The 25,657-nt window shown below is 55.9% G+C and overlaps 1 protein-coding gene across 1 annotated transcript in view; it reads left to right on the forward strand.

Annotated features, from left to right (window-relative positions):
* The window catches only part of cnih2 (cornichon family AMPA receptor auxiliary protein 2), a 279,942-nt gene that overhangs the window by 131,989 nt on the left and 122,296 nt on the right, over positions 1–25,657 (forward strand). The window contains exon 3 of the mRNA XM_041181834.1: positions 24,821–24,868. Within this exon, the coding sequence (XP_041037768.1) occupies positions 24,821–24,868 (48 nt within the window). The remainder of the gene's footprint in view (positions 1–24,820; positions 24,869–25,657) is intronic.

Raw genomic sequence — 25,657 nt, forward strand, 5'->3', positions numbered from 1 at the left:
TGTCAGAGGGTCAGTACTGAGGAACTGCTGCACTGTCAGAGGGTCAGTACTGAGGGAGTGCTGCTCTATCAGAGGGTTAGTTTGTGGCAGTGCTGCACTGTCAGAGGGTCAGTACTGAGGGAGTGCTGCACTGTCAAAGGGTTGGTTTGAGGGAGTGCTGCACTGTCAGAGGGTCAGTACTGAGGGAGTGCTGCACTGTCAAAGGGTTAGTTTGAGGGAGTGCTGCACTATCAGAGGGTCAGTACTGAGGGAGTGCTGCACTGTCAAAGGGTTAGTTTGAGGGAGTGCTGCACTGTCAGAGGGTCAGTACTGAGGGAGTGCTGCACTGTAAGAGGGTCAGTACTGAGGGAGTGCTGCACTGTCGGAGGGTCAATACTGAGGGGGTGCTGCACTGTCGGAGAGTCAGTACTGAGGGAGTGCTGCAGTGTCAGAGGGTCAGTACTGAGGAAGTGCTGCACTGTCAGAGGGTCAGTACTGAGGGAGTGCTGCACTGTCAGTACTGAGGGAGTGCTGCTCTGTCAGAGGGTCAGTACTGAGGGAGTGCTGCACTGCCAGAGGGTCAGTACTGAGGGAGTGCTGCACTGTCAGAGGGTCAGTACTGAGCAAGTGCTGCACTGTCAGAGGGTCAGTACTGAGGGAGTGCTGTACTGTCAAAGGGTTAGTTTGAGGGAGTGCTGCACTGTCAGAGGGTCAGTACAGAGGGAGTGCTGCACTGTCAAAGGGTTAGTTTGAGGGAGTGCTGCACTGTCAGAGGGTCAGTACTGAGGGAGTGCTGCACTGTAAGAGGGTCAGTACTGAGGGAGTGCTGCACTGTCGGAGGGTCAATACTGAGGGGGTGCTGCACTGTCGGAGGGTCAGTCCTGAGGGAGTGCGGCAGTGTCAGAGGGTCAGTACTGAGGAAGTGCTGCACTGTCAGAGGGTCAGTACTGAGGGTGTGCTGCACTGTCAGTACTGAGGGAGTGCTGCTCTGTCAGAGGGTCAATACTGAGGGAGTGCTGCACTGTCGGAGGGTCAGTACTGAGGGAGTGCTGCACTGTCAGAGGGTCAGTACTGAGCAAGTGCTGCACTGTCAGAGGGTCAGTACTGAGGGAGTGCTGCACTGTCAAAGGGTTAGTTTGAGGGAGTGCTGCACTGTCAGAGGGTCAGTACTGAGGGAGTGCTGCACTGTCAAAGGGTTAGTTTGAGGGAGTGCTGCACTGTCAGAGGGTCAGTACTGAGGGAGTGCTGCTCTGTCAGAGGGTCAATACTGAGGGAGTGCTGCACTGTCGGAGGGTCAGTACTGAGGGAGTGCTGCACTGTCAGAGGGTCAGTACTGAGCAAGTGCTGCACTGTCAGAGGGTCAGTACTGAGGGAGTGCTGCACTGTCAAAGGGTTAGTTTGAGTGAGTGCTGCACTGTCAGAGGGTCAGTACTGAGGGAGTGCTGCACTGTCAAAGGGTTAGTTTGAGGGAGTGCTGCACTGTCAGAGGGTCAGTACTGAGGGAGTGCTGCACTGTAGGAGGGTCAGTAATGAGGGAGTGCTGCACTGTCGGAGGGTCAATACTGAGGGGGTGCTGCACTGTCGGAGGGTCAGTACTGAGGGAGTGCTGCAGTGTCAGAGGGTCATTACTGAGGAAGTGCTGCACTGTCTGAGGGTCAGTACTGAGGGAGTGCTGCACTGTCAGTACTGAGGGAGTGCTGCTCTGTCAGAGGGTCAGTACTGAGGGAGTGCTGCACTGTCAAAGGGTTAGTTTGAGGGAGTGCTGCACTGTCAGAGGGTCAGTACTGAGGGAGTGCTGCACTGTCAAAGGGTTAGTTTGAGGGAGTGCTGCACTGTCAGAGGGTCAGTACTGAGGGAGTGCTGCACTGTAAGAGGGTCAGTACTGAGGGAGTGCTGCACTGTCGGAGGGTCAATACTGAGGGGGTGCTGCACTGTCGGAGGGTCAGTACTGAGGGAGTGCTGCAGTGTCAGAGGGTCAGTACTGAGGAACTGCTGCACTGTCAGAGGGTCAGTACTGAGGGAGTGCTGCTCTGTCAGTGGGTCCGTACTGAGCAAGTGCTGCACTGTCAGAGGGTCAGTACTGAGGGAGTGCTGCACTGTCAAAGGGTTAGTTTGTGGCAGTGCTGCACTGTCAGAGGGTCAGTACTGAGGGAGTGCTGCCCTGTCAAAGGGTTGGTTTGAGGGAGTGCTGCACTGTCAGAGGGTCAGTACTGAGGGAGTGCTGCACTGTCAAAGGGTTAGTTTGAGGGAGTGCTGCACTGTCAGAGGGTCAGTACTGAGGGAGAGCTGCACTGTCAAAGGGTTAGTTTGAGGGAGTGCTGCACTGTCAGAGGGTCAGTACTGAGGGAGTGCTGCACTGTAAGAGGGTCAGTACTGAGGGGGTGCTGCACTGTCGGAGAGTCAGTACTGAGGGAGTGCTGCAGTGTCAGAGGGTCAGTACTGAGGAAGTGCTGCACTGTCAGAGGGTCAGTACTGAGGGAGTGCTGCACTGTCAGTACTGAGGGAGTGCTGCTCTGTCAGAGGGTCAGTACTGAGGGAGTGCTGCACTGCCAGAGGGTCAGTACTGAGGGAGTGCTGCACTGTCAGAGGGTCAGTACTGAGCAAGTGCTGCACTGTCAGAGGGTCAGTACTGAGGGAGTGCTGCACTGTCGGAGGGTCAGTACTGAGGGAGTGCTGCACTGTCAGAGGGTTAGTTTGAGGGTGTGCTGCACTGTCGGAGGATTAGTTTGAGGGAGTGCTGCACTGTCAGAGGGTCAGTACTGAGAGAGTGCTACACTGTTGGAGAGTTAGTACTGAGGGAGTGCTACACTGTTAAAGGGTCAGTACTGAGGGAGTGCTGCACTGTCAGACGGTCAGTACTGAGGGAGTGCTGCACTGTCAGTACTGAGGGAGTGCTGCTCTGTCAGAGGGTCAGTACTGAGGGAGTGCTGCACTGCCAGAGGGTCAGTACTGAGGGAGTGCTGCACTGTCAGAGGGTCAGTACTGAGCAAGTGCTGCACTGTCAGAGGGTCAGTACTGAGGGAGTGCTGTACTGTCAAAGGTTTAGTTTGAGGGAGTGCTGCACTGTCAGAGGGTCAGTACAGAGGGAGTGCTGCACTGTCAAAGGGTTAGTTTGAGGGAGTGCTGCACTGTCAGAGGGTCAGTACTGAGGGAGTGCTGCACTGTAAGAGGGTCAGTACTGAGGGAGTGCTGCACTGTCGGAGGGTCAATACTGAGGGGGTGCTGCACTGTCGGAGGGTCAGTCCTGAGGGAGTGCGGCAGTGTCAGAGGGTCAGTACTGAGGAAGTGCTGCACTGTCAGAGGGTCAGTACTGAGGGTGTGCTGCACTGTCAGTACTGAGGGAGTGCTGCTCTGTCAGAGGGTCAATACTGAGGGAGTGCTGCACTGTCGGAGGGTCAGTACTGAGGGAGTGCTGCACTGTCAGAGGGTCAGTACTGAGCAAGTGCTGCACTGTCAGAGGGTCAGTACTGAGGGAGTGCTGCACTGTCAAAGGGTTAGTTTGAGGGAGTGCTGCACTGTCAGAGGGTCAGTACTGAGGGAGTGCTGCACTGTCAAAGGGTTAGTTTGAGGGAGTGCTGCACTGTCAGAGGGTCAGTACTGAGGGAGTGCTGCTCTGTCAGAGGGTCAATACTGAGGGAGTGCTGCACTGTCGGAGGGTCAGTACTGAGGGAGTGCTGCACTGTCAGAGGGTCAGTACTGAGCAAGTGCTGCACTGTCAGAGGGTCAGTACTGAGGGAGTGCTGCACTGTCAAAGGGTTAGTTTGAGTGAGTGCTGCACTGTCAGAGGGTCAGTACTGAGGGAGTGCTGCACTGTCAAAGGGTTAGTTTGAGGGAGTGCTGCACTGTCAGAGGGTCAGTACTGAGGGAGTGCTGCACTGTAGGAGGGTCAGTAATGAGGGAGTGCTGCACTGTCGGAGGGTCAATACTGAGGGGGTGCTGCACTGTCGGAGGGTCAGTACTGAGGGAGTGCTGCAGTGTCAGAGGGTCATTACTGAGGAAGTGCTGCACTGTCTGAGGGTCAGTACTGAGGGAGTGCTGCACTGTCAGTACTGAGGGAGTGCTGCTCTGTCAGAGGGTCAGTACTGAGGGAGTGCTGCACTGTCAAAGGGTTAGTTTGAGGGAGTGCTGCACTGTCAGAGGGTCAGTACTGAGGGAGTGCTGCACTGTCAAAGGGTTAGTTTGAGGGAGTGCTGCACTGTCAGAGGGTCAGTACTGAGGGAGTGCTGCACTGTAAGAGGGTCAGTACTGAGGGAGTGCTGCACTGTCGGAGGGTCAATACTGAGGGGGTGCTGCACTGTCGGAGGGTCAGTACTGAGGGAGTGCTGCAGTGTCAGAGGGTCAGTACTGAGGAACTGCTGCACTGTCAGAGGGTCAGTACTGAGGGAGTGCTGCTCTGTCAGTGGGTCCGTACTGAGCAAGTGCTGCACTGTCAGAGGGTCAGTACTGAGGGAGTGCTGCACTGTCAAAGGGTTAGTTTGTGGCAGTGCTGCACTGTCAGAGGGTCAGTACTGAGGGAGTGCTGCCCTGTCAAACGGTTGGTTTGAGGGAGTGCTGCACTGTCAGAGGGTCAGTACTGAGGGAGTGCTGCACTGTCAAAGGGTTAGTTTGAGGGAGTGCTGCACTGTCAGAGGGTCAGTACTGAGGGAGTGCTGCACTGTCAAAGGGTTAGTTTGAGGGAGTGCTGCACTGTCAGAGGGTCAGTACTGAGGGAGTGCTGCACTGTAAGAGGGTCAGTACTGAGGGGGTGCTGCACTGTCGGAGAGTCAGTACTGAGGGAGTGCTGCAGTGTCAGAGGGTCAGTACTGAGGAAGTGCTGCACTGTCAGAGGGTCAGTACTGAGGGAGTGCTGCACTGTCAGTACTGAGGGAGTGCTGCTCTGTCAGAGGGTCAGTACTGAGGGAGTGCTGCACTGCCAGAGGGTCAGTACTGAGGGAGTGCTGCACTGTCAGAGGGTCAGTACTGAGCAAGTGCTGCACTGTCAGAGGGTCAGTACTGAGGGAGTGCTGCACTGTCGGAGGGTCAGTACTGAGGGAGTGCTGCACTGTCAGAGGGTTAGTTTGAGGGTGTGCTGCACTGTCGGAGGATTAGTTTGAGGGAGTGCTGCACTGTCAGAGGGTCAGTACTGAGAGAGTGCTACACTGTTGGAGAGTTAGTACTGAGGGAGTGCTACACTGTTAAAGGGTCAGTACTGAGGGAGTGCTGCACTGTCAGACGGTCAGTACTGAGGGAGTGCTGCACTGTCGGAGGGTCAGTACTGAGGGAGTGCTGCACTGTCGGAGGGTCAGTACTGAGGGAGTGCTGCACTGTCGGAGGGTCAGTGTTGAGGGAGTGCTGCACTGTTGCAGTGTCAGTACTGAAGGAGTGCTGCACTGTGAGAGGGTCAGTACAAAGGGAGTATCACACATTATGATGGTCAGTACTGAGGGAGTTCTGCACCATTGGAGGTTCAGCACGAAGCGAATGCTGCACTGTTGGAAGGATCACTACTGAGGGAGTGCTGCACTATCAAAAGGTCAGTACTGAGGGAGTGCTGCACTGTCAAAGGGTTAGTTTGAGGGAGTGCTGCACTGTCAGAGGGTCAGTACTGAGGGAGTGCTGCACTGTCAAAGGGTTAGTTTGAGGGAGTGCTGCACTGTCAGAGGGTCAGTACTGAGGGAGTGCTGCACTGTAAGAGGGTCAGTAATGAGGGAGTGCTGCACTGTCGGAGGGTCAATACTGAGGGGGTGCTGCACTGTCGGAGGGTCAGTACTGAGGGAGTGCTGCAGTGTCAGAGGGTCAGTACTGAGGAAGTGCTGCACTGTCTGAGGGTCAGGACTGAGGGAGTGCTGCACTGTCAGTACTGAGGGAGTGCTGCTCTGTCAGAGGGTCAGTACTGAGGGAGTGCTGCACTGTCGGAGGGTCAGTACTGAGGGAGTGCTGCACTGTCGCAGGGTCAGTACTGAGCAAGTACTGCACTGTCAGGGGTCAGTACTGAGGGAGTGCTGCACTGTCAAAGGGTTAGTTTGAGGGAGTGCTGCACTGTCAGAGGGTCAGTACTGAGGGAGTGCTGCACTGTCAAAGGGTTAGTTTGAGGGAGTGCTGCACTGTCAGAGGGTCAGTACTGAGGGAGTGCTGCACTGTAAGAGGGTCAGTACTGAGGGAGTGCTGCACTGTCGGAGGGTCAATACTGAGGGGGTGCTGCACTGTCGGAGGGTCAGTACTGAGGGAGTGCTGCAGTGTCAGAGGGTCAGTACTGAGGAACTGCTGCACTGTCAGAGGGTCAGTACTGAGGGAGTGCTGCTCTGTCAGAGGGTTAGTTTGTGGCAGTGCTGCACTGTCAGAGGGTCAGTACTGAGGGAGTGCTGCACTGTCAAATGGTTGGTTTGAGGGAGTGCTGCACTGTCAGAGGGTCAGTACTGAGGGAGTGCTGCACTGTCAAAGGGTTAGTTTGAGGGAGTGCTGCACTGTCAGAGGGTCAGTACTGAGGGAGTGCTGCACTGTCAAAGGGTTAGTTTGAGGGAGTGCTGCACTGTCAGAGGGTCAGTACTGAGGGAGTGCTGCACTGTAAGAGGGTCAGTACTGAGGGAGTGCTGCACTGTCGGAGGGTCAATACTGAGGGGGTGCTGCACTGTCGGAGAGTCAGTACTGAGGGAGTGCTGCAGTGTCAGAGGGTTAGTACTGAGGAAGTGCTGCACTGTCAGAGGGTCAGTACTGAGGGAGTGCTGCACTGTCAGTACTGAGGGAGTGCTGCTCTGTCAGAGGGTCAGTACTGAGGGAGTGCTGCACTGCCAGAGGGTCAGTACTGAGGGAGTGCTGCACTGTCAGAGGGTCAGTACTGAGCAAGTGCTGCACTGTCAGAGGGTCAGTACTGAGGGAGTGCTGTACTGTCAAAGGGTTAGTTTGAGGGAGTGCTGCACTGTCAGAGGGTCAGTACTGAGGGAGTGCTGCACTGTCAAGGGGTTAGTTTGAGGGAGTGCTGCACTGTCAGAGGGTCAGTACTGAGGGAGTGCTGCACTGTAAGAGGGTCAGTACTGAGGGAGTGCTGCACTGTCGGAGGGTCAATACTGAGGGGGTGCTGCACTGTCGCAGGGTCAGTACTGAGGGAGTGCTGCAGTGTCAGAGGGTCAGTACTGAGGAACTGCTGCACTGTCAGAGGGTCAGTACTGAGGGAGTGCTGCTCTGTCAGAGGGTCAGTACTGAGCAAGTGCTGCACTGTCAGAGGGTCAGTACTGAGGGAGTGCTGCACTGTCAAAGGGTTAGTTTGTGGCAGTGCTGCACTGTCAGAGGGTCAGTACTGAGGGAGTGCTGCACTGTCAAAGGGTTGGTTTGAGGGAGTGCTGCACTGTCAGAGGGTCAGTACTGAGGGAGTGCTGCACTGTCAAAGGGTTAGTTTGAGGGAGTGCTGCACTGTCAGAGGGTCAGTACTGAGGGAGTGCTGCACTGTCAAAGGGTTAGTTTGAGGGAGTGCTGCACTGTCAGAGGGTCAGTACTGAGGGAGTGCTGCACTGTAAGAGGGTCAGTACTGAGTGAGTGCTGCACTGTCGGAGGGTCAATACTGAGGGGGTGCGGCACTGTCGGAGAGTCAGTACTGAGGGAGTGCTGCAGTGTCAGAGGGTCAGTACTGAGGAAGTGCTGCACTGTCAGAGGGTCAGTACTGAGGGAGTGCTGCACTGTCAGTACTGAGGGAGTGCTGCTCTGTCAGAGGGTCAGTACTGAGGGAGTGCTGCACTGCCAGAGGGTCAGTACTGAGGGAGTGCTGCACTGTCAGAGGGTCAGTACTGAGCAAGTGCTGCACTGTCAGAGGGTCAGTACTGAGGGAGTGCTGCACTGTCAAAGGGTTAGTTTGAGGGAGTGCTGCACTGTCAGAGGGTCAGTACAGAGGGAGTGCTGCACTGTCAAAGGGTTAGTTTGAGGGAGTGCTGCACTGTCAGAGGGTCAGTACTGAGGGAGTGCTGCACTGTAAGAGGGTCAGTACTGAGGGAGTGCTGCACTGTCGGAGGGTCAATACTGAGGGGGTGCTGCACTGTTGGAGGGTCAGTACTGAGGGAGTGCTGCAGTGTCAGAGGGTCAGTACTGAGGAAGTGCTGCACTGTCAGAGGGTCAGTACTGAGGGAGTGCTGCACTGTCAGTACTGAGGGAGTGCTGCTCTGTCAGAGGGTCAATACTGAGGGAGTGCTGCACTGTCGGAGGGTCAGTACTGAGGGAGTGCTGCACTGTCGCAGGGTCAGTACTGAGCAAGTGCTGCACTGTCAGAGGGTCAGTACTGAGGGAGTGCTGCACTGTCAAAGGGTTAGTTTGAGGGAGTGCTGCACTGTGAGAGGGTCAGTACTGAGGGAGTGCTGCACTGTCAAAGGGTTAGTTTGAGGGAGTGCTGCACTGTCAGAGGGTCAGTACTGAGGGAGTGCTGCTCTGTCAGAGTGTCAATACTGAGGGAGTGCTGCACTGTCGGAGGGTGAGTACTGAGGGAGTGCTGCACTGTCAGAGGGTCAGTACTGAGCAAGTGCTGCACTGTCAGAGGGTCAGTACTGAGGGAGTGCTGCACTGTCAAAGGGTTAGTTTGAGTGAGTGCTGCACTGTCAGAGGGTCAGTACTGAGGGAGTGCTGCACTGTCAAAGGGTTAGTTTGAGGGAGTGCTGCACTGTCAGAGGGTCAGTACTGAGGGAGTGCTGCACTGTAAGAGGGCCAGTACTGAGGGAGTGCTGCACTGTCAGAGGGCCAGTACTGAGGGAGTGCTGCACTGTCAGAGGGTCAGTACTGAGGGAGTGCTGCACTGTCATAGTGTCAGTACTGAGTTAGTGCTGCACTGTCGGAAGATTAGTTTGAGGGAGTGCTGCACTGTCAGAGGGTTAGTACTGAGGGAGTGCTGCACTGTCGGAGGGTCAGTACTGAGGGAGTGCTGCACTGGCGGAGGGTCAGTACTGAGGGAGTGCTGCACTGTCAGAGGGTTAGTTTGAGGGTGTGCTGCACTGTCGGAGGATTAGTTTGAGGGAGTGCTGCACTGTCAGAGGGTCAGTACTGAGAGAGTGCTACACTGTTGGAGAGTTAGTACTGAGGGAGTGCTACACTGTTAAAGGGTCAGTACTGAGGGAGTGCTGCACTGTCAGAAGGTCAGTACTGAGGGAGTGCTGCACTGTCGGAGGGTCAGTACTGAGGGAGTGCTGCACTGTCGGAGGGTCAGTACTGAGGGAGTGCTGCACTGTCGGAGGGTCAGTGTTGAGGGAGTGCTGCACTGTTGCAGTGTCAGTACTGAAGGAGTGCTGCACTGTGAGAGGGTCAGTACAAATGGACTATCACACATTATGATGGTCAGTACTGAGGGAGTTCGGCACCATTGGAGGTTCAGCACCATGCGAATGCTGCACTGTTGGAAGGATCACTACTGAGGGAGTGCTGCACTGTCAAAGGGTCAATACTGAGGGAGTGCTGCACTGTCAGAGGGTCAGTACTGAGGGAGTGCTGCACTGTCAGAGGGTCAGTACTGAGGGAGTGCTGCACTGTCAGAGGGTCAGTACTGAGGGAGTGCTGCACTGTCGGAGGGTCAGTACTGAGGGAGTGCTGCACTGTCAGAGGGTCAGTACTGAGGGAGTGCTGCACTGTCAAATGGTTAGTTTGAGGGAGTGCTGCACTGTCAGAGGGTCAGTACTGAGGGAGTGCTGCACTGTCAAAGGGTTAGTTTGAGGGAGTGTTGCACTGTCAGAGGGTCAGTACTGAGGGAGTGCTGCACTGTAAGAGGGTCAGTAATGAGGGAGTGCTGCACTGTCGGAGGGTCAATACTGCGGGGGTGCTGCACTGTCGGAGGGTCAGTACTGAGGGAGTGCTGCAGTGTCAGAGGGTCAGTACTGAGGAAGTGCAGCACTGTCTGAGGGTCAGGACTGAGGGAGTGCTGCACTGTCAGTACTGAGGGAGTGCTGCTCTGTCAGAGGGTCAGTACTGAGGGAGTGCTGCACTGTCGGAGGGTCAGTACTGAGGGAGTGCTGCACTGTCAGAGGGTCAGTACTGAGCAAGTGCTGCACTGTCAGAGGGTCAGTACTGAGGGAGTGCTGCACTGTCAAAGGGTTAGTTTGAGGGAGTGCTGCACTGTCAGAGGGTCAGTACTGAGGGAGTGCTGCACTGTCAAAGGGTTAGTTTGAGGGAGTGCTGCACTGTCAGAGGGTCAGTACTGAGGGAGTGCTGCACTGTAAGAGGGTCAGTACTGAGGGAGTGCTGCACTGTCGGAGGGTCAATACTGAGGGGGTGCTGCACTGTCGGAGGGTCAGTACTGAGGGAGTGCTGCAGTGTCAGAGGGTCAGTACTGAGGAAGTGCTGCACTGTCAGAGGGTCAGTAGTGAGGGAGTGCTGCTCTGTCAGAGGGTCAGTCCTGAGCAAGTGCTGCACTGTCAGAGGGTCAGTACTGAGGGAGTGCTGCACTGTCGGAGGGTCAATACTGAGGGGGTGCTGCACTGTCGGAGGGTCAGTACTGAGGGAGTGCTGCAGTGTCAGAGGGTCAGTACTGAGGAAGTGCTGCACTGTCAGAGGGTCAGTACTGAGGGAATGCTGCACTGTCAGTACTGAGGGAGTGCTGCTCTGTCAGAGGGTCAATACTGAGGGAGTGCTGCACTGTCGGAGGGTCTGTACTGAGGGAGTGCTGCACTGTCAGAGGGTCAGTACTGAGCAAGTGCTGCACTGTCAGAGGGTCAGTACTGAGGGAGTGCTGCACTGTCAAAGGGTTAGTTTGAGGGAGTGCTGCACTGTCAGAGGGTCAGTACTGAGGGAGTGCTGCACTGTCAAAGGGTTAGTTTGAGGGAGTGCTGAACTGTCAGAGGGTCAGTACTGAGGGAGTGCTGCTCTGTCAGAGGGTCAATACTGAGGGAGTGCTGCACTGTCGGAGGGTCAGTACTGAGGGAGTGCTGCACTGTCAGAGGGTCAGTACTGAGCAAGTGCTGCACTGCAGAGGGTCAGTACTGATGGAGTGCTGCACTGTCAAAGGGTTAGTTTGAGGGAGTGCTGCACTGTCAGAGGGTCAGTACTGAGGGAGTGCTGCACTGTCAAAGGGTTAGTTTGAGGGAGTGCTGCACTGTCAGAGGGTCAGTACTGAGGGAGTGCTGCACTGTAAGAGGGCCAGTACTGAGGGAGTGCTGCACTGTCAGAGGGCCAGTACTGAGGGAGTGCTGCACTGTCAGAGGGTCAGTACTGAGGGAGTGCTGCACTGTCAGAGGGTCAGTACTGAGGGAGTGCTGCACTGTCGGAAGATTAGTTTGAGGGAGTGCTGCACTGTCAGAGGGTTAGTACTGAGGGAGTGCTGCACTGTCGGAGGGTCAGTACTGAGGGAGTGCTGCACTGTCGGAGGGTCAGTACTGAGGGAGTGCTGCACTGTCAGAGGGTTAGTTTGAGGGTGTGCTGCACTGTCGGAGGATTAGTTTGAGGGAGTGCTGCACTGTCAGAGGGTCAGTACTGAGAGAGTGCTACACTGTTGGAGAGTTAGTACTGAGGGAGTGCTACACTGTTAAAGCGTCAGTACTGAGGGAGTGCTGCACTGTCAGAGGGTCAGTACTGAGGGAGTGCTGCACTGTCGGAGGGTCAGTACTGAGGGAGTGCTGCACTGTCGGAGGGTCAGTACTGAGGGAGTGCTGCACTGTCGGAGGGTCAGTGTTGAGGGAGTGCTGCACTGTTGCAGTGTCAGTACTGAAGGAGTGCTGCACTGTGAGAGGGTCAGTACAAAGGGACTATCACACATTATGATGGTCAGTACTGAGGGAGTTCTGCACCATTGGAGGTTCAGCACCAAGCGAATGCTGCACTGTTGGAAGGATCACTACTGAGGGAGTGCTGCACTGTCAAAGGGTCAGTACTGAGGGAGTGCTGCACTGTCAGAGGGTCAGTACTGAGGGAGTGCTGCACTGTCAGAGGGTCAGTACTGAGGGAGTGCTGCACTGTCAGAGGGTCAGTACTGAGGGAGTGCTGCACTGTCAGAGGGTCAGTTCTGAGGGAGTGCTGCACTGTCAGAGGGTCAGTACTGAGGGAGTGCTGCACTGTCAAATGGTTAGTTTGAGGGAGTGCTGCACTGTCAGAGGGTCAGTACTGAGGGAGTGCTGCACTGTCAAATGGTTAGTTTGAGGGAGTGCTGCACTGTCAGAGGGTCAGTACTGAGGGAGTGCTGCACTGTAAGAGGGTCAGTAATGAGGGAGTGCTGCACTGTCGGAGGGTCAATACTGAGGGGGTGCTGCACTGTCGGAGGGTCAGTACTGAGGGAGTGCTGCAGTGTCAGAGGGTCAGTACTGAGGAAGTGCTGCACTGTCTGAGGGTCAGGACTGAGGGAGTGCTGCACTGTCAGTACTGAGGGAGTGCTGCTCTGTCAGAGGGTCAGTACTGAGGGAGTGCTGCACTGTCGGAGGGTCAGTACTGAGGGAGTGCTGCACTGTCAGAGGGTCAGTACTGAGCAAGTGCTGCACTGTCAGAGGGTCAGTACTGAGGGAGTGCTGCACTGTCAAAGGGTTAGTTTGAGGGAGTGCTGCACTGTCAGAGGGTCAGTACTGAGGGAGTGCTGCATTGTCAAAGGGTTAGTTTGAGGGAGTGCTGCACTGTCAGAGGGTCAGTACTGAGGGAGTGCTGCACTGTAAGAGGGTCAGTACTGAGGGAGTGCTGCACTGTCGGAGGGTCAATACTGAGGGGGTGCTGCACTGTCGGAGGGTCAGTACTGAGGGAGTGCTGCAGTGTCAGAGGGTCAGTACTGAGGAAGTGCTGCACTGTCAGAGGGTCAGTACTGAGGGAGTGCTGCTCTGTCAGAGGGTCAGTACTGAGCAAGTGCTGCACTGTCAGAGGGTCAGTACTGAGGGAGTGCTGCACTGTCAAAGGGTTAGTTTGTGGCAGTGCTGCACTGTCAGAGGGTCAGTACTGAGTGAGTGCTGCACTGTCAAAGGGTTGGTTTGAGGGAGTGCTGCACTGTCAGAGGGTCAGTACTGAGGGAGTGCTGCACTGTCAAAGGGTTAGTTTGAGGGAGTGCTGCAGTGTCAGAGGGTCAGTACTGAGGAAGTGCTGCACTGTCAGAGGGTCAGTACTGAGGGAATGCTGCACTGTCAGTACTGAGGGAGTGCTGCTCTGTCAGAGGGTCAATACTGAGGGAGTGCTGCACTGTCGGAGGGTCAGTACTGAGGGAGTGCTGCACTGTCAGAGGGTCAGTACTGAGCAAGTGCTGCACTGTCAGAGGGTCAGTACTGAGGGAGTGCTGCACTGTCAAAGGGTTAGTTTGAGGGAGTGCTGCACTGTCAGAGGGTCAGTACTGAGGGAGTGCTGCACTGTCAAAGGGTTAGTTTGAGGGAGTGCTGAACTGTCAGAGGGTCAGTACTGAGGGAGTGCTGCTCTGTCAGAGGGTCAATACTGAGGGAGTGCTGCACTGTCGGAGGGTCAGTACTGAGGGAGTGCTGCACTGTCAGAGGGTCAGTACTGAGCAAGTGCTGCACTGCAGAGGGTCAGTACTGATGGAGTGCTGCACTGTCAAAGGGTTAGTTTGAGGGAGTGCTGCACTGTCAGAGGGTCAGTACTGAGGGAGTGCTGCACTGTCAAAGGGTTAGTTTGAGGGAGTGCTGCACTGTCAGAGGGTCAGTACTGAGGGAGTGCTGCACTGTAAGAGGGCCAGTACTGAGGGAGTGCTGCACTGTCAGAGGGCCAGTACTGAGGGAGTGCTGCACTGTCAGAGGGTCAGTACTGAGGGAGTGCTGCACTGTCAGAGGGTCAGTACTGAGGGAGTGCTGCACTGTCGGAAGATTAGTTTGAGGGAGTGCTGCACTGTCAGAGGGTTAGTACTGAGGGAGTGCTGCACTGTCGGAGGGTCAGTACTGAGGGAGTGCTGCACTGTCGGAGGGTCAGTACTGAGGGAGTGCTGCACTGTCAGAGGGTTAGTTTGAGGGTGTGCTGCACTGTCGGAGGATTAGTTTGAGGGAGTGCTGCACTGTCAGAGGGTCAGTACTGAGAGAGTGCTACACTGTTGGAGAGTTAGTACTGAGGGAGTGCTACACTGTTAAAGCGTCAGTACTGAGGGAGGGCTGCACTGTCAGAGGGTCAGTACTGAGGGAGTGCTGCACTGTCGGAGGGTCAGTACTGAGGGAGTGCTGCACAGTCGGAGGGTCAGTACTGAGGGAGTGCTGCACTGTCGGAGGGTCAGTGTTGAGGGAGTGCTGCACTGTTGCAGTGTCAGTACTGAAGGAGTGCTGCACTGTGAGAGGGTCAGTACAAAGGGACTATCACACATTATGATGGTCAGTACTGAGGGAGTTCTGCACCATTGGAGGTTCAGCACCAAGCGAATGCTGCACTGTTGGAAGGATCACTACTGAGGGAGTGCTGCACTGTCAAAGGGTCAGTACTGAGGGAGTGCTGCACTGTCAGAGGGTCAGTACTGAGGGAGTGCTGCACTGTCAGAGGGTCAGTACTGAGGGAGTGCTGCACTGTCAGAGGGTCAGTACTGAGGGAGTGCTGCACTGTCAGAGGGTCAGTACTGAGGGAGTGCTGCACTGTCAGAGGGTCAGTACTGAGGGAGTGCTGCACTGTCAAATGGTTAGTTTGAGGGAGTGCTGCACTGTCAGAGGGTCAGTACTGAGGGAGTGCTGCACTGTCAAATGGTTAGTTTGAGGGAGTGCTGCACTGTCAGAGGGTCAGTACTGAGGGAGTGCTGCACTGTAAGAGGGTCAGTAATGAGGGAGTGCTGCACTGTCGGAGGGTCAATACTGAGGGGGTGCTGCACTGTCGGAGGGTCAGTACTGAGGGAGTGCTGCAGTGTCAGAGGGTCAGTACTGAGGAAGTGCTGCACTGTCTGAGGGTCAGGACTGAGGGAGTGCTGCACTGTCAGTACTGAGGGAGTGCTGCTCTGTCAGAGGGTCAGTACTGAGGGAGTGCTGCACTGTCGGAGGGTCAGTACTGAGGGAGTGCTGCACTGTCAGAGGGTCAGTACTGAGCAAGTGCTGCACTGTCAGAGGGTCAGTACTGAGGGAGTGCTGCACTGTCAAAGGGTTAGTTTGAGGGAGTGCTGCACTGTCAGAGGGTCAGTACTGAGGGAGTGCTGCATTGTCAAAGGGTTAGTTTGAGGGAGTGCTGCACTGTCAGAGGGTCAGTACTGAGGGAGTGCTGCACTGTAAGAGGGTCAGTACTGAGGGAGTGCTGCACTGTCGGAGGGTCAATACTGAGGGGGTGCTGCACTGTCGGAGGGTCAGTACTGAGGGAGTGCTGCAGTGTCAGAGGGTCAGTACTGAGGAAGTGCTGCACTGTCAGAGGGTCAGTACTGAGGGAGTGCTGCTCTGTCAGAGGGTCAGTACTGAGCAAGTGCTGCACTGTCAGAGGGTCAGTACTGAGGGAGTGCTGCACTGTCAAAGGGTTAGTTTGTGGCAGTGCTGCACTGTCAGAGGGTCAGTACTGAGTGAGTGCTGCACTGTCAAAGGGTTGGTTTGAGGGAGTGCTGCACTGTCAGAGGGTCAGTACTGAGGGAGTGCTGCACTGTCAAAGGGTTAGTTTGAGGGAGTGCTGCACTGTCAGAGGGTCAGTACTGAGGGAGTGCAGCACTGTCAAAGGGTTAGTTTGAGGGAGTACTGCACTGTCAGAGGGTCAGTACTGAGGGAGTGCTGCACTGTAAGAGGGTCAGTACTGAGGGAGTGCTGCACTGTCGGAGGGTCAATACTGAGGGGGTGCTGCACTGTCGGAGAGTCAGTACTGAGGGAGTGCTGCAGTGTCAGAGGGTCAGTACTGAGGAAGTGCTGCACTGTCAGAGGGTCAGTACTGAGGGAGTGCTGCACTGTCAGTACTGAGGGAGTGCTGCTCTGTCAGAGGGTCAGTACTGAGGGAGCGCTGCACTGCCAGATGGTCAGTACTGAGGGAGTGCTGCACTGTCAGAGGGTCAGTACTGAGCAAGTGCTGCACTGTCAGAGGGTCAGTACTGAGGGAGTGCTGCACTGTCAAAGGGTTAATTTGAGGGAGTGCTGCACTGTCAGAGGGTCAGTACTGAGGGAGTGCTGCACTGTCAAAGGGTTAGTTTGAGGGAGTGCTGCTCTGTCAGAGGGTCAGTACTGAGGGAGTGCTGCACTGTAAGAGGGTCAGTACTGAGGGAGTGCTGCACTGTCGGAGGGTCAATACTGAGGGGGTGCTGCACTGTCGGAGGGTCAGTACTGAGGGAGTGCTGCAGTGTCAGAGGTTCAGTACTGAGGAAGTGCTGCACTGTCAGAGGGTCAGTACTGAGGGAGTGCTGCACTGTCAGTACTGAGGGAGTGCTGCTCTGTCAGAGGGTCAATACTGAGGGAGTGCTGCACTGTCGGAGGGTCAGTACTGAGGGAGTGCTGCACTGTCAGAGGGTCAGTACTGAGCAAGTGCTGCACTGTCAGAGGGTCAGTACTGAGGGAGTGCTGCACTGTCAAAGGGTTAGTTTGAGGGAGTGCTGCACTGTGAGAGGGTCAGTACTGAGGGAGTGCTGCACTGTCAAAGGGATAGCTTGAGGGAGTGCTGCACTGTCAGAGGGTCAGTACTGAGGGAGTGCTGCTCTGTCAGAGGGTCAATACTGAGGGTGTGCTGCACTGTCGGAGGGTCAGTACTGAGGGAGTGCTGCACTGTCAGAGGGTCAGTACTGAGCAAGTGCTGCACTGTCAGTGGGTCAGTACTGAGGGAGTGCTGCACTGTCAAAGGGTTAGTTTGAGGGAGTGCTGCACTGTCAGAGGGTCAGTACTGAGGGAGTGCTGCACTGTAAGAGGGCCAGTACTGAGGGAGTGCTGCACTGTCAGAGGGCCAGTACTGAGGGAGTGCTGCACTGTCAGAGGGTCAGTACTGAGGGAGTGCTGCACTGTCAGAGGGTCAGTACTGAGAGAGTGCTGCACTGTCGGAAGATTAGTTTGAGGGAGTGCTGCACTGTCAGAGGGTTAGTACTGAGGGAGTGCTGCACTGTCGGAGGGTCAGTACTGAGGGAGTGCTGCACTGTCGGAGGGTCAGTACTGAGGGAGTGCTGCACTGTCAGAGGGTTAGTTTGAGGGTGTGCTGCACTGTCGGAGGATTAGTTTGAGGGAGTGCTGCACTGTCAGAGGGTCAGTACTGAGAGAGTGCTACACTGTTGGAGAGTTAGTACTGAGGGAGTGCTACACTGTTAAAGGGTCAGTACTGAGGGAGTGCTGCACTGTCAGAGTGTCAGTACTGAGGGAGTGCTGCACTGTTGGATGTCCAGTATCGAGGGAGTGCTGCACAATCGGAGGGTCAGTACTGAGGGAGTGCTGCACTGTTGGATGGCCAGTACTGAGGGAGTGCTGCACAATCGGAGGGTCAGTACTGAGGGAGTGCTGCACAGTCGGAGGGTCAGTACTGAGGGAGTGCTGCACTGTCGGAGGGTCAGTACTGAGGGAGTGCTGCACTGTCGGAGGGCCAGTACTGAGGGAGTGCTGCACTGTCAAAGGGTTAGTTTGAGGGAGTGCTGCACTGTCAGAGGGTCATTACTGAGGGAGTGCTGCACTGTCAAAGGGTTAGTTTGAGGGTGTGCTGCACTGTCAGAGGGTCAGTACTGAGGGAGTGCTGCACTGTCAAAGGGTTAGTTTGAGGGAGTGCTGCACTGTCAGAGGGTCAGTACTGAGGGAGTGCTGCACTGTAAGAGGGTCAGTACTGAGGGAGTGCTGTACTGTCGGAGGGTCAGTACTGAGGGAGTGCTTCACTGTCGGAGGGTCAGTACTGAGGGAGTGCTGCACTGTCAGAGGGTCAGTACTGAGGGAGTGCTGCACTGTCGGAGGGTCAGTTCTGAGGGAGCGCTGCACTGTCAGAGGGTCAGTACTGAGGGAGTGCTGCAGTGTCGGAGGATCAGTACTGAGGTAGTGCTGCACTGTCGGAGGTTCAGTACTGAGGGAGTGCTGCACTGTCGCAGGGTCAGTACTGAGGGAGTGCTGCACTGTCGGCGGGTCAGTACTGAAGGAGTGCTGCACTGTCAGAGGGTCAGTACTGAGGGAGTGCTGCACTGTCGGCGGGTCAGTACTGAAGGAGTGCTGCACTGTCAGAGGGTCAGTACTGAGGGAGTGCTGCACTGTCGGAGGTTCGGTACTGAGGGAGTGCTGCACTATCAGAGGGTCAGTTCTGAGGGAGTGCTGCACTGTCGGAGGGTCAGTACTGAGGGAGTGCTGCACTGTCGGAGGTTCAGTACTGAGGGAGTGCTGCACTGTCGCAGGGTCAGTACTGAGGGAGTGCTGCACTGTCGGCGGGTCAGTACTGAAGGAATGCTGCACTGTCAGAGGGTCAGTACTGAGGGAGTGCTGCACTGTCGGAGGGTCAGTACTGAGGGAGTGCTGCACTGTCGGAGGGTCAGTACTGAGGGAGTGCTGCACTGTCAGAGGGTCAGTACTGAGGGAGTGCTGCACTGTCAGAGGGTCAGTACTGAGGGAGTGCTGCACTGTCAAAGGGTTAGTTTGAGGGAGTGCTGCACTGTCAGAGGGTCAGTACTGAGGGAGTGCTGCACTGTAAGAGGGTCAGTAATGAGGGAGTGTTGTACTGTCGGAGGGTCAGTACTGAGGGAGTGCTGCACTGTCGGAGGGTCAGTACTGAGGGAGTGTTGTACTGTCGGAGGGTCAGTACTGAGGGAGTGCTGCACTGTCGGAGGGTCAGTACTGAGGGAGTGCTGCACTGTCAGAGGGTCAGTACTGAGGGAGTGCTGCACTGTCGGAGGGTCAGTTCTGAGGGAGCGCTGCACTGTCAGAGGGTCAGTACTGAGGGAGTGCTGCAGTGTCAGAGGGTCAGTACTGAGGAAGTGCTGCACTGTCAGAGGGTCAGTACTGAGGGAGTGCTGCACTGTCAGTACTGAGGGAGTGCTGCTCTGTCAGAGGGTCAATACTGAGGGAGTGCTGCACTGTCGGAGGGTCAGTACTGAGGGAGTGCTGCACTGTCAGAGGGTCAGTACTGAGCAAGTGCTGCACTGTCAGAGGGTCAGTACTGAGGGAGTGCTGCGCTGTCAAAGGGTTAGTTTGAGGGAGTGGTGCACTGTGAGAGGGTCAGTACTGAGGGAGTGCTGCACTGTCAAAGGGTTAGTTTGAGGGAGTGCTGAACTGTCAGAGGGTCAGTACTGAGGGAGTGCTGCTCTGTCAGAGGGTCAATACTGAGGGAGTGCTGCACTGTCGGAGGGTCAGTACTGAGGGAGTGCTGCACTGTCAGAGGGTCAGTACTGAGCAAGTGCTGCACTGTCAGAGGGTCAGTACTGAGGGAGTGCTGCACTGTCAAAGGGTTAGTTTGAGGGAGTGCTGCACTGTCAGAGGGTCAGTACTGAGGGAGTGCTGCACTGTCAAAGGGTTAGTTTGAGGGAGTGCTGCACTGTCAGAGGGTCAGTACTGAGGGAGTGCTGCACTGTAAGAGGGCCAGTACTGAGGGAGTGCTGCACTGTCAGAGGGCCAGTACTGAGGGAGTGCTGCACTGTCAGAAGGTCAGTACTGAGGGCGTGCTGCACTGTCAGAGGGTCAGTACTGAGGGAGTGCTGCACTGTCGGAAGATTAGTTTGAGGGAGTGCTGCACTGTCAGAGGGTTAGTACTGAGGGAGTGCTGCACTGTCGGAGGGTCAGTACTGAGGGAGTGCTGCACTGTCGGAGGGTCAGTACTGAGGGAGTGCTGCACTGTCAGAGGGTTAGTTTGAGGGTGTGCTGCACTGTCGGAGGATTAGTTTGAGGGAGTGCTGCACTGTCAGAGGGTCAGTACTGAGAGAGTGCTACACTGTTGGAGAGTTAGTACTGAGGGAGTGCTACAATGTTAAAGGGTCAGTACTGAGGGAGTGCTGCACTGTCAGAGGGTCAGTACTGAGGGAGTGCTGCACTGTTGGATGGCCAGTACTGAGGGAGTGCTGCACAATCGGAGGGTCAGTACTGAGGGAGTGCTGCACTGTTGGATGGCCAGTATTGAGGGAGTGCTGCACAATCGGAGGGTCAGTACTGAGGGAGTGCTGCACAGTCGGAGGGTCAGTACTGAGGGAGTGCTGCACTGTCGGAGGGTCAGTACTGAGGGAGTGCTGCACTGTCGGAGGGCCAGTACTGAGGGAGTGCTGCACTGTCAAAGGGTTAGAATGAGGGAGTGCTGCACTGTCAGAGGGTCATTACTGAGGGAGTGCTGCACTGTCAAAGGGTTAGTTTGAGGGTGTGCTGCACTGTCAGAGGGTCAGTACTGAGGGAGTGCTGCACTGTCAAAGGGTTAGTTTGAGGGAGTGCTGCACTGTCAGAGGGTCAGTACTGAGGGAGTGCTGCACTGTAAGAGGGTCAGTACTGAGGGAGTGCTGTACTGTCGGAGGGTCAGTACTGAGGGAGTGCTGCACTGTCGGAGGGTCAGTACTGAGGGAGTGCTGCACTGTCAGAGGGTCAGTACTGAGGGAGTGCTGCACTGTCGGAGGGTCAGTTCTGAGGGAGCGCTGCACTGTCAGAGGGTCAGTACTGAGGGAGTGCTGCAGTGTCGGAGGATCAGTACTGAGGTAGTGCTGCACTGTCGGAGGTTCAGTACTGAGGGAGTGCTGCACTGTCGCAGGGTCAGTACTGAGGGAGTGCTGCACTGTCGGCGGGTCAGTACTGAAGGAGTGCTGCACTGTCAGAGGGTCAGTACTGAGGGAGTGCTGCACTGTCGGCGGGTCAGTACTGAAGGAATGCTGCACTGTCAGAGGGTCAGTACTGAGGGAGTGCTGCACTGTCGGAGGTTCGGTACTGAGGGAGTGCTGCACTATCAGAGGGTCAGTTCTGAGGGAGTGCTGCACTATCGGAGGGTCAGTACTGAGGGAGTGCTGCACAATCGGAGGGTCAGTACTGAGGGAGTGCTGCACAGTCGGAGGGTCAGTACTGAGGGAGTGCTGCACTGTCGGAGGGTCAGTACTGAGGGAGTGCTGCACTGTCGGAGGGCCAGTACTGAGGGAGTGCTGCACTGTCAAAGGTTTAGTTTGAGGGTGTGCTGCACTGTCAGAGGGTCAGTACTGAGGGAGTGCTGCACTGTCAAAGGGTTAGTTTGAGGGAGTGCTGCACTGTCAAAGGGTTAGTTTGAGGGAGTGCTGCACTGTCAGAGGGTCAGTACTGAGGGAGTGCTGTACTGTCAGAGGGTCAGTACTGAGGGAGTGCTGCACTGTCGGAGGGTCAGTACTGAGGGAGTGCTGCACTGTCAGAGGGTCAGTACTGAGGGAGTGCTGCACTGTCGGAGGGTCAGTTCTGAGGGAGCGCTGCACTGTCAGAGGGTCAGTACTGAGGGAGTGCTGCAGTGTCGGAGGATCAGTACTGAGGTAGTGCTGCACTGTCGGAGGTTCAGTACTGAGGGAGTGCTGCACTGTCGCAGGGTCAGTACTGAGGGAGTGCTGCACTGTCTGCGGGTCAGTACTGAAGGAGTGCTGCACTGTCAGAGGGTCAGTACTGAGGGAGTGCTGCACTGTCGGCGGGTCAGTACTGAAGGAGTGCTGCACTGTCAGAGGGTCAGTACTGAGGGAGTGCTGCACTGTCGGAAGTTCGGTACTGAGGGAGTGCTGCACTATCAGAGGGTCAGTTCTGAGGGAGTGCTGCACTGTCGGAGGGTCAGTACTGAGGGAGTGCTGCACTGTCGGAGGTTCAGTACTGAGGGAGTGCTGCACTGTCGCAGGGTCAGTACTGAGGGACTGCTGCACTGTCGGCGGGTCAGTACTGAAGGAGTGCTGCACTGTCAGAGGGTCAGTACTGAGGGAGTGCTGCACTGTCGGAGGTTCGGTACTGAGGGAGTGCTGCACTATCAGAGGGTCTGTTCTGAGGGAGTGCTGCACTGTCGGAGGGTCAGTACTGAGGGAGTGCTGCACTGTCGGAAGGCCAGTACTGAGGGAGTGCTGCACTGTTGGAGGGTCAGTACTGAGGGAGTGCTGCACTGTCGGAGGGGCAGTACTGAGGGAGTGCTGCACTGTCAGGGGTCAGTACTGAGGGAGTGCTGCACTGTCGGCGGGTCAGTACTGAGGGAGTGCTGCACTGTCAGAGGTGCTATCTTTCAGCTGAGACCTTGAAGCCAGTCTGCGTCTGGTCTCTCAGGTGACTGCTAGATAGCTCGCGTCTTGGACTGGAACACGGGCGGGTGGGGAGTCCCCCCCAACGTCCTGGGGCTCGGACTGGACACTGAACCGGAGGCCTGTACAAACCGATCACCCTTCCCCGCAGCCGCTTGCCCCGTCTGCCAGAGTGCCCGAAAACCGGGACGGGATTCCACGGCATGTGGGGCAACCTGGGGAGGTGGGGGGGAAGCTGACGCAGGGAGGGGGATAAGTCGCGGCTGCCTGCGGTGGTGGGGGGGGGTGCTTTGGAGTGGGGAACTCCTAGCCCGGCTGTTTGTGTGGACAGTTATAGGCCCCAGCCTGAATTTCGTAAACCCGGTGCAAGGCCCCGGCCCCCCGAGGGGCGGTGGAGTGGGAGCTGGGCGCCAGGCGGGCACAGCGGTGAGGGCGTGAACGTGAGGAGGATGGAACAGCGAAGCCTTCAGGCCGGCTTTCGCTGCCGGTTGCCGTGGCAACTGCCCGGGCTCGGTGCCAGGGGTAGAGTCAGTGCCAGCCGAAGTGCTAGGACTCAGCAGAGGCGAGGATAAGGCACCGAGGGGCAGGCTTAACCCCCTCACGATTAACCCCTAACCCCCCACCCCCCCCCCTCGCCAACCATATTCTGACCACACCCCGCCTGCCTCTACTCTCTACAGGGAGGCCTCTCCCAACCCCTCCAGCCTCGCTGGGTCCTCCCTCGGCTCCTCGAGGCTCAACAGAGCCAGGCAGGGCACCGGCCAGCGTCAAAGCCCAGACGCAAGCAGGAGCGGTGCCTGTTCCTAAACCCACCCCCTGCCAACCCTCCCCCCACCCGCCCACCCCCCTGCCAACCCTCCCCCCACCCGCCCACCCCCCTGCCAACCCTCCCCCCACCCCGCCCACCCCCCTGCCAACCCTCCCCCCACCCGCCCACCCCCCTGCCAACCCTCCCCCCACCCGCCCACCCCCCTGCCAACCCTCCCCCCACCCGCCCACCCCCCTGCCAACCCTCCCCCCACCCGCCCACCCCCCTGCCAACCCTCCCCCCACCCGCCCACCCCCCCTGCCAACCCTCCCCCCACCCGCCCACCCCCCTGCCAACCCTCCCCCCACCCGCCCACCCCCCTGCCAACCCTCCCCCCACCCGCCCACCCCCCTGCCAACCCTCCCCCCACCCGCCCACCCCCCTGCCAACCCTCCCCCCACCCGCCCACCCCCTGCCAACCCTCCTCACACAGGCCAGGCTTTCACTCTGGAGACTGTGGGCACGAAACCAGCAATTGGAAAGATTGACCGGGTGGTTAACAGTGAGGTTGAGTGTCTTGGGCTACAGGAAGATATGGACGGGATGGTCAAATGGGCAGATAAGCGGCAGATGGAATTTAACCCTGAAAAGTGTGAGGTGATGCACTTTGGAAAGAGTAATTTGACAAGGAAGTGTTCAATGACTAGCATGGCAATAGGAAGCCCTGAGGAACAAAGGGGCCTTGGAGTGTGTGTCAATAGATCTCTGAAGGCGGAGGGGCATGTTAGTGGGGTGGTGAAAAAGGCACGTGGGACACTTGCCTTTATCAATCGGGGCATAGATTACGAAAGTAGGGAGGTCATGTTGGAGTTGTATAGAACCTTGGTGAGGCCACAGCTGGAGCACTGTGTGCAGTTCTGGTCGCCACATTATAGGAAGGATGTGATTGCACTGGAGGGGGTGCAGAGGAGATTCACCAGGATGTTGCCTGGGATGAAACATTTAAGTTATGAAGAGAGGTTGGATAGACTTGGGTTGTTTTCGTTGGAGCAGAGAAGACTGAGGGGCGACCTGATCGAGGTGTACAAGATTATGAGGGGCATGGACAGGGTGGATAGGGGGCAGCTGTTCCCCTTAGTTGAAGGGTCAGTCACGAGGGGACATAAGTTCAAGGTGAGGGGCAGGAGGTTTAGGGGGGATGTGAGGAAAAACTTTTTTACCCAGAGGGTGGTGAGGGTCTGGAATGCGCTGCCTGGGAGGGTGGTGGAGGTTGGTTGCCTCACATCCTTTAAAAAGTACCTGGATGAGCACTTGGCACATCATAACATTCAAGGCTATGGGCCAAGTGCTGGTAAATGGTGTTAGGCAGGTATGTCAGGTGTTTCTCACTTGTCGGTGCAGACCCAATGGGCCGAAGGGCCTCTTCTGAACCTTGTGATTCTGCGATTCTGTGAATTGACAAAGCATTCAGTCTTTAATTGCTGTTACAGTCCCTTCCACTGGGAACTGTTTTGATGTAGAAGTGAATGGGAAAGGATTTGGGTCCATTGGGGTTGTGCATAATAGGAGTGAATGGGAAAGGATTTGGTCTATTTGGATTGTGTAGAATGGGAAGGGGTTTGGGTCCATTGGGATTGTGTACAATGGGAGTGAATGGGAAGGGGTTTGGGTCCATTGGGATTGTTTACAATGGGAGTGAATGGGAAGGGGTTTGGGTCCATTGGGATTGTGTAGAATGGGAGTGAATGGGAAGGGGTTTGGGTCCATTGGGATTGTGTAGAATGGGAGTGAATGGGAAGGGGTTTGGGTCCATTGGGATTGTGTAGAATGGGAGTGAATGGGAAGGGGTTTGGGTCCATTGGGATTGTTTACAATGGGAGTGAATGGGAAGGGGTTTGGGTCCATTGGGATTGTGTAGAATGGGAGTGAATGGGAAGGGATTTGGGTCCATTGGGATTGTGTAGAATGGGAGTGAATGGGAAGGGGTTTGGGTCCATTGGGATTGTGTAGAATGGGAGTGAATGGGAAGGGGTTTGGGTCCATTGGGATTGTGTAGAATGGGAGTGAATGAGAAGGGGTTTGGGTCCATTGGGATTGTGTAGAATGGGAGTGAATGGGAAGGGGTTTTCAATTTCACAGTCACTCATTCTCTGTTCTCCTCCTAACAGAGAGAGAGGGTGCGGAACATCGAGAGGATTTGCAGCCTGTTGAGGAAGGTGGGTGAAGCCTTATATCTTTTTGCAGCTGATGTTAAAACTTGTTTACTGTGTGTGTGTGTGTGTGTGTGTGTGTGTGTGTGTGTGTGTGTGTGTGTCTGAGAGTGTGTGTATGTGTGTGTGACTGTGTGTGTGTGTCTGTTGGTATGTGTGTGCATATGTGAGTGATGTGTATATGTGTCTGTGTAGTGTCTGTGTGTGCATGTGTGAGTGTGTGCGTGTGGGTGCACGTGTGTGTGAGTGTGAGTGAATGTATGTGTGTGCATGTCGTGTGTGTCTGTGCGTGTGCATATGTGTCTGTGAGTGTGAATGTTTGTGTGTGTTTGTGGGTGAGTGTGTGTGTACCTGTGTGTGTTTGTGAGCATGTGTCTGTGTGTGTGATGTGTGTGAATGAGAGTGTGTGTGCGTGCGTGTGTGAATGTGTGCGTATGTGTGTGACTGTGTGTGTGTGTGTTTGTGAGTGTGTGTGTGTGTGTTAGTGTGTGTGTGTGTCTGTGTGTGTGTGTGTGTTTATGAGCATGTGTGTGTGTGAGTACATGTGTGAATGTGTGTGTGTGTCTGTGTGTGTGAGTGTGCAAGTGTATGTCAGTCTCCGTGTGTGTGTGTGTGAGAGTTAGTGTGTGAGTTAGTGTGTGTGTCTGTGTGTGTGAGTGTGTGCCTGTGTGTGTGTCTGTATGTGTCTTTGTATGTGTGAGTGTGAGAGGTGTGTTTGTGTGTATGTGTGAGTGTATATGGGTGTATGTGTGTGTGAGAGTGTGAGAGAATGTGTGTGTGTGACTGTGCATTGTG

The sequence above is a fragment of the Carcharodon carcharias genome (genome assembly GCF_017639515.1).
Source record: "Carcharodon carcharias isolate sCarCar2 chromosome 37 unlocalized genomic scaffold, sCarCar2.pri SUPER_37_unloc_1, whole genome shotgun sequence".
NCBI lineage: Eukaryota > Metazoa > Chordata > Chondrichthyes > Lamniformes > Lamnidae > Carcharodon > Carcharodon carcharias.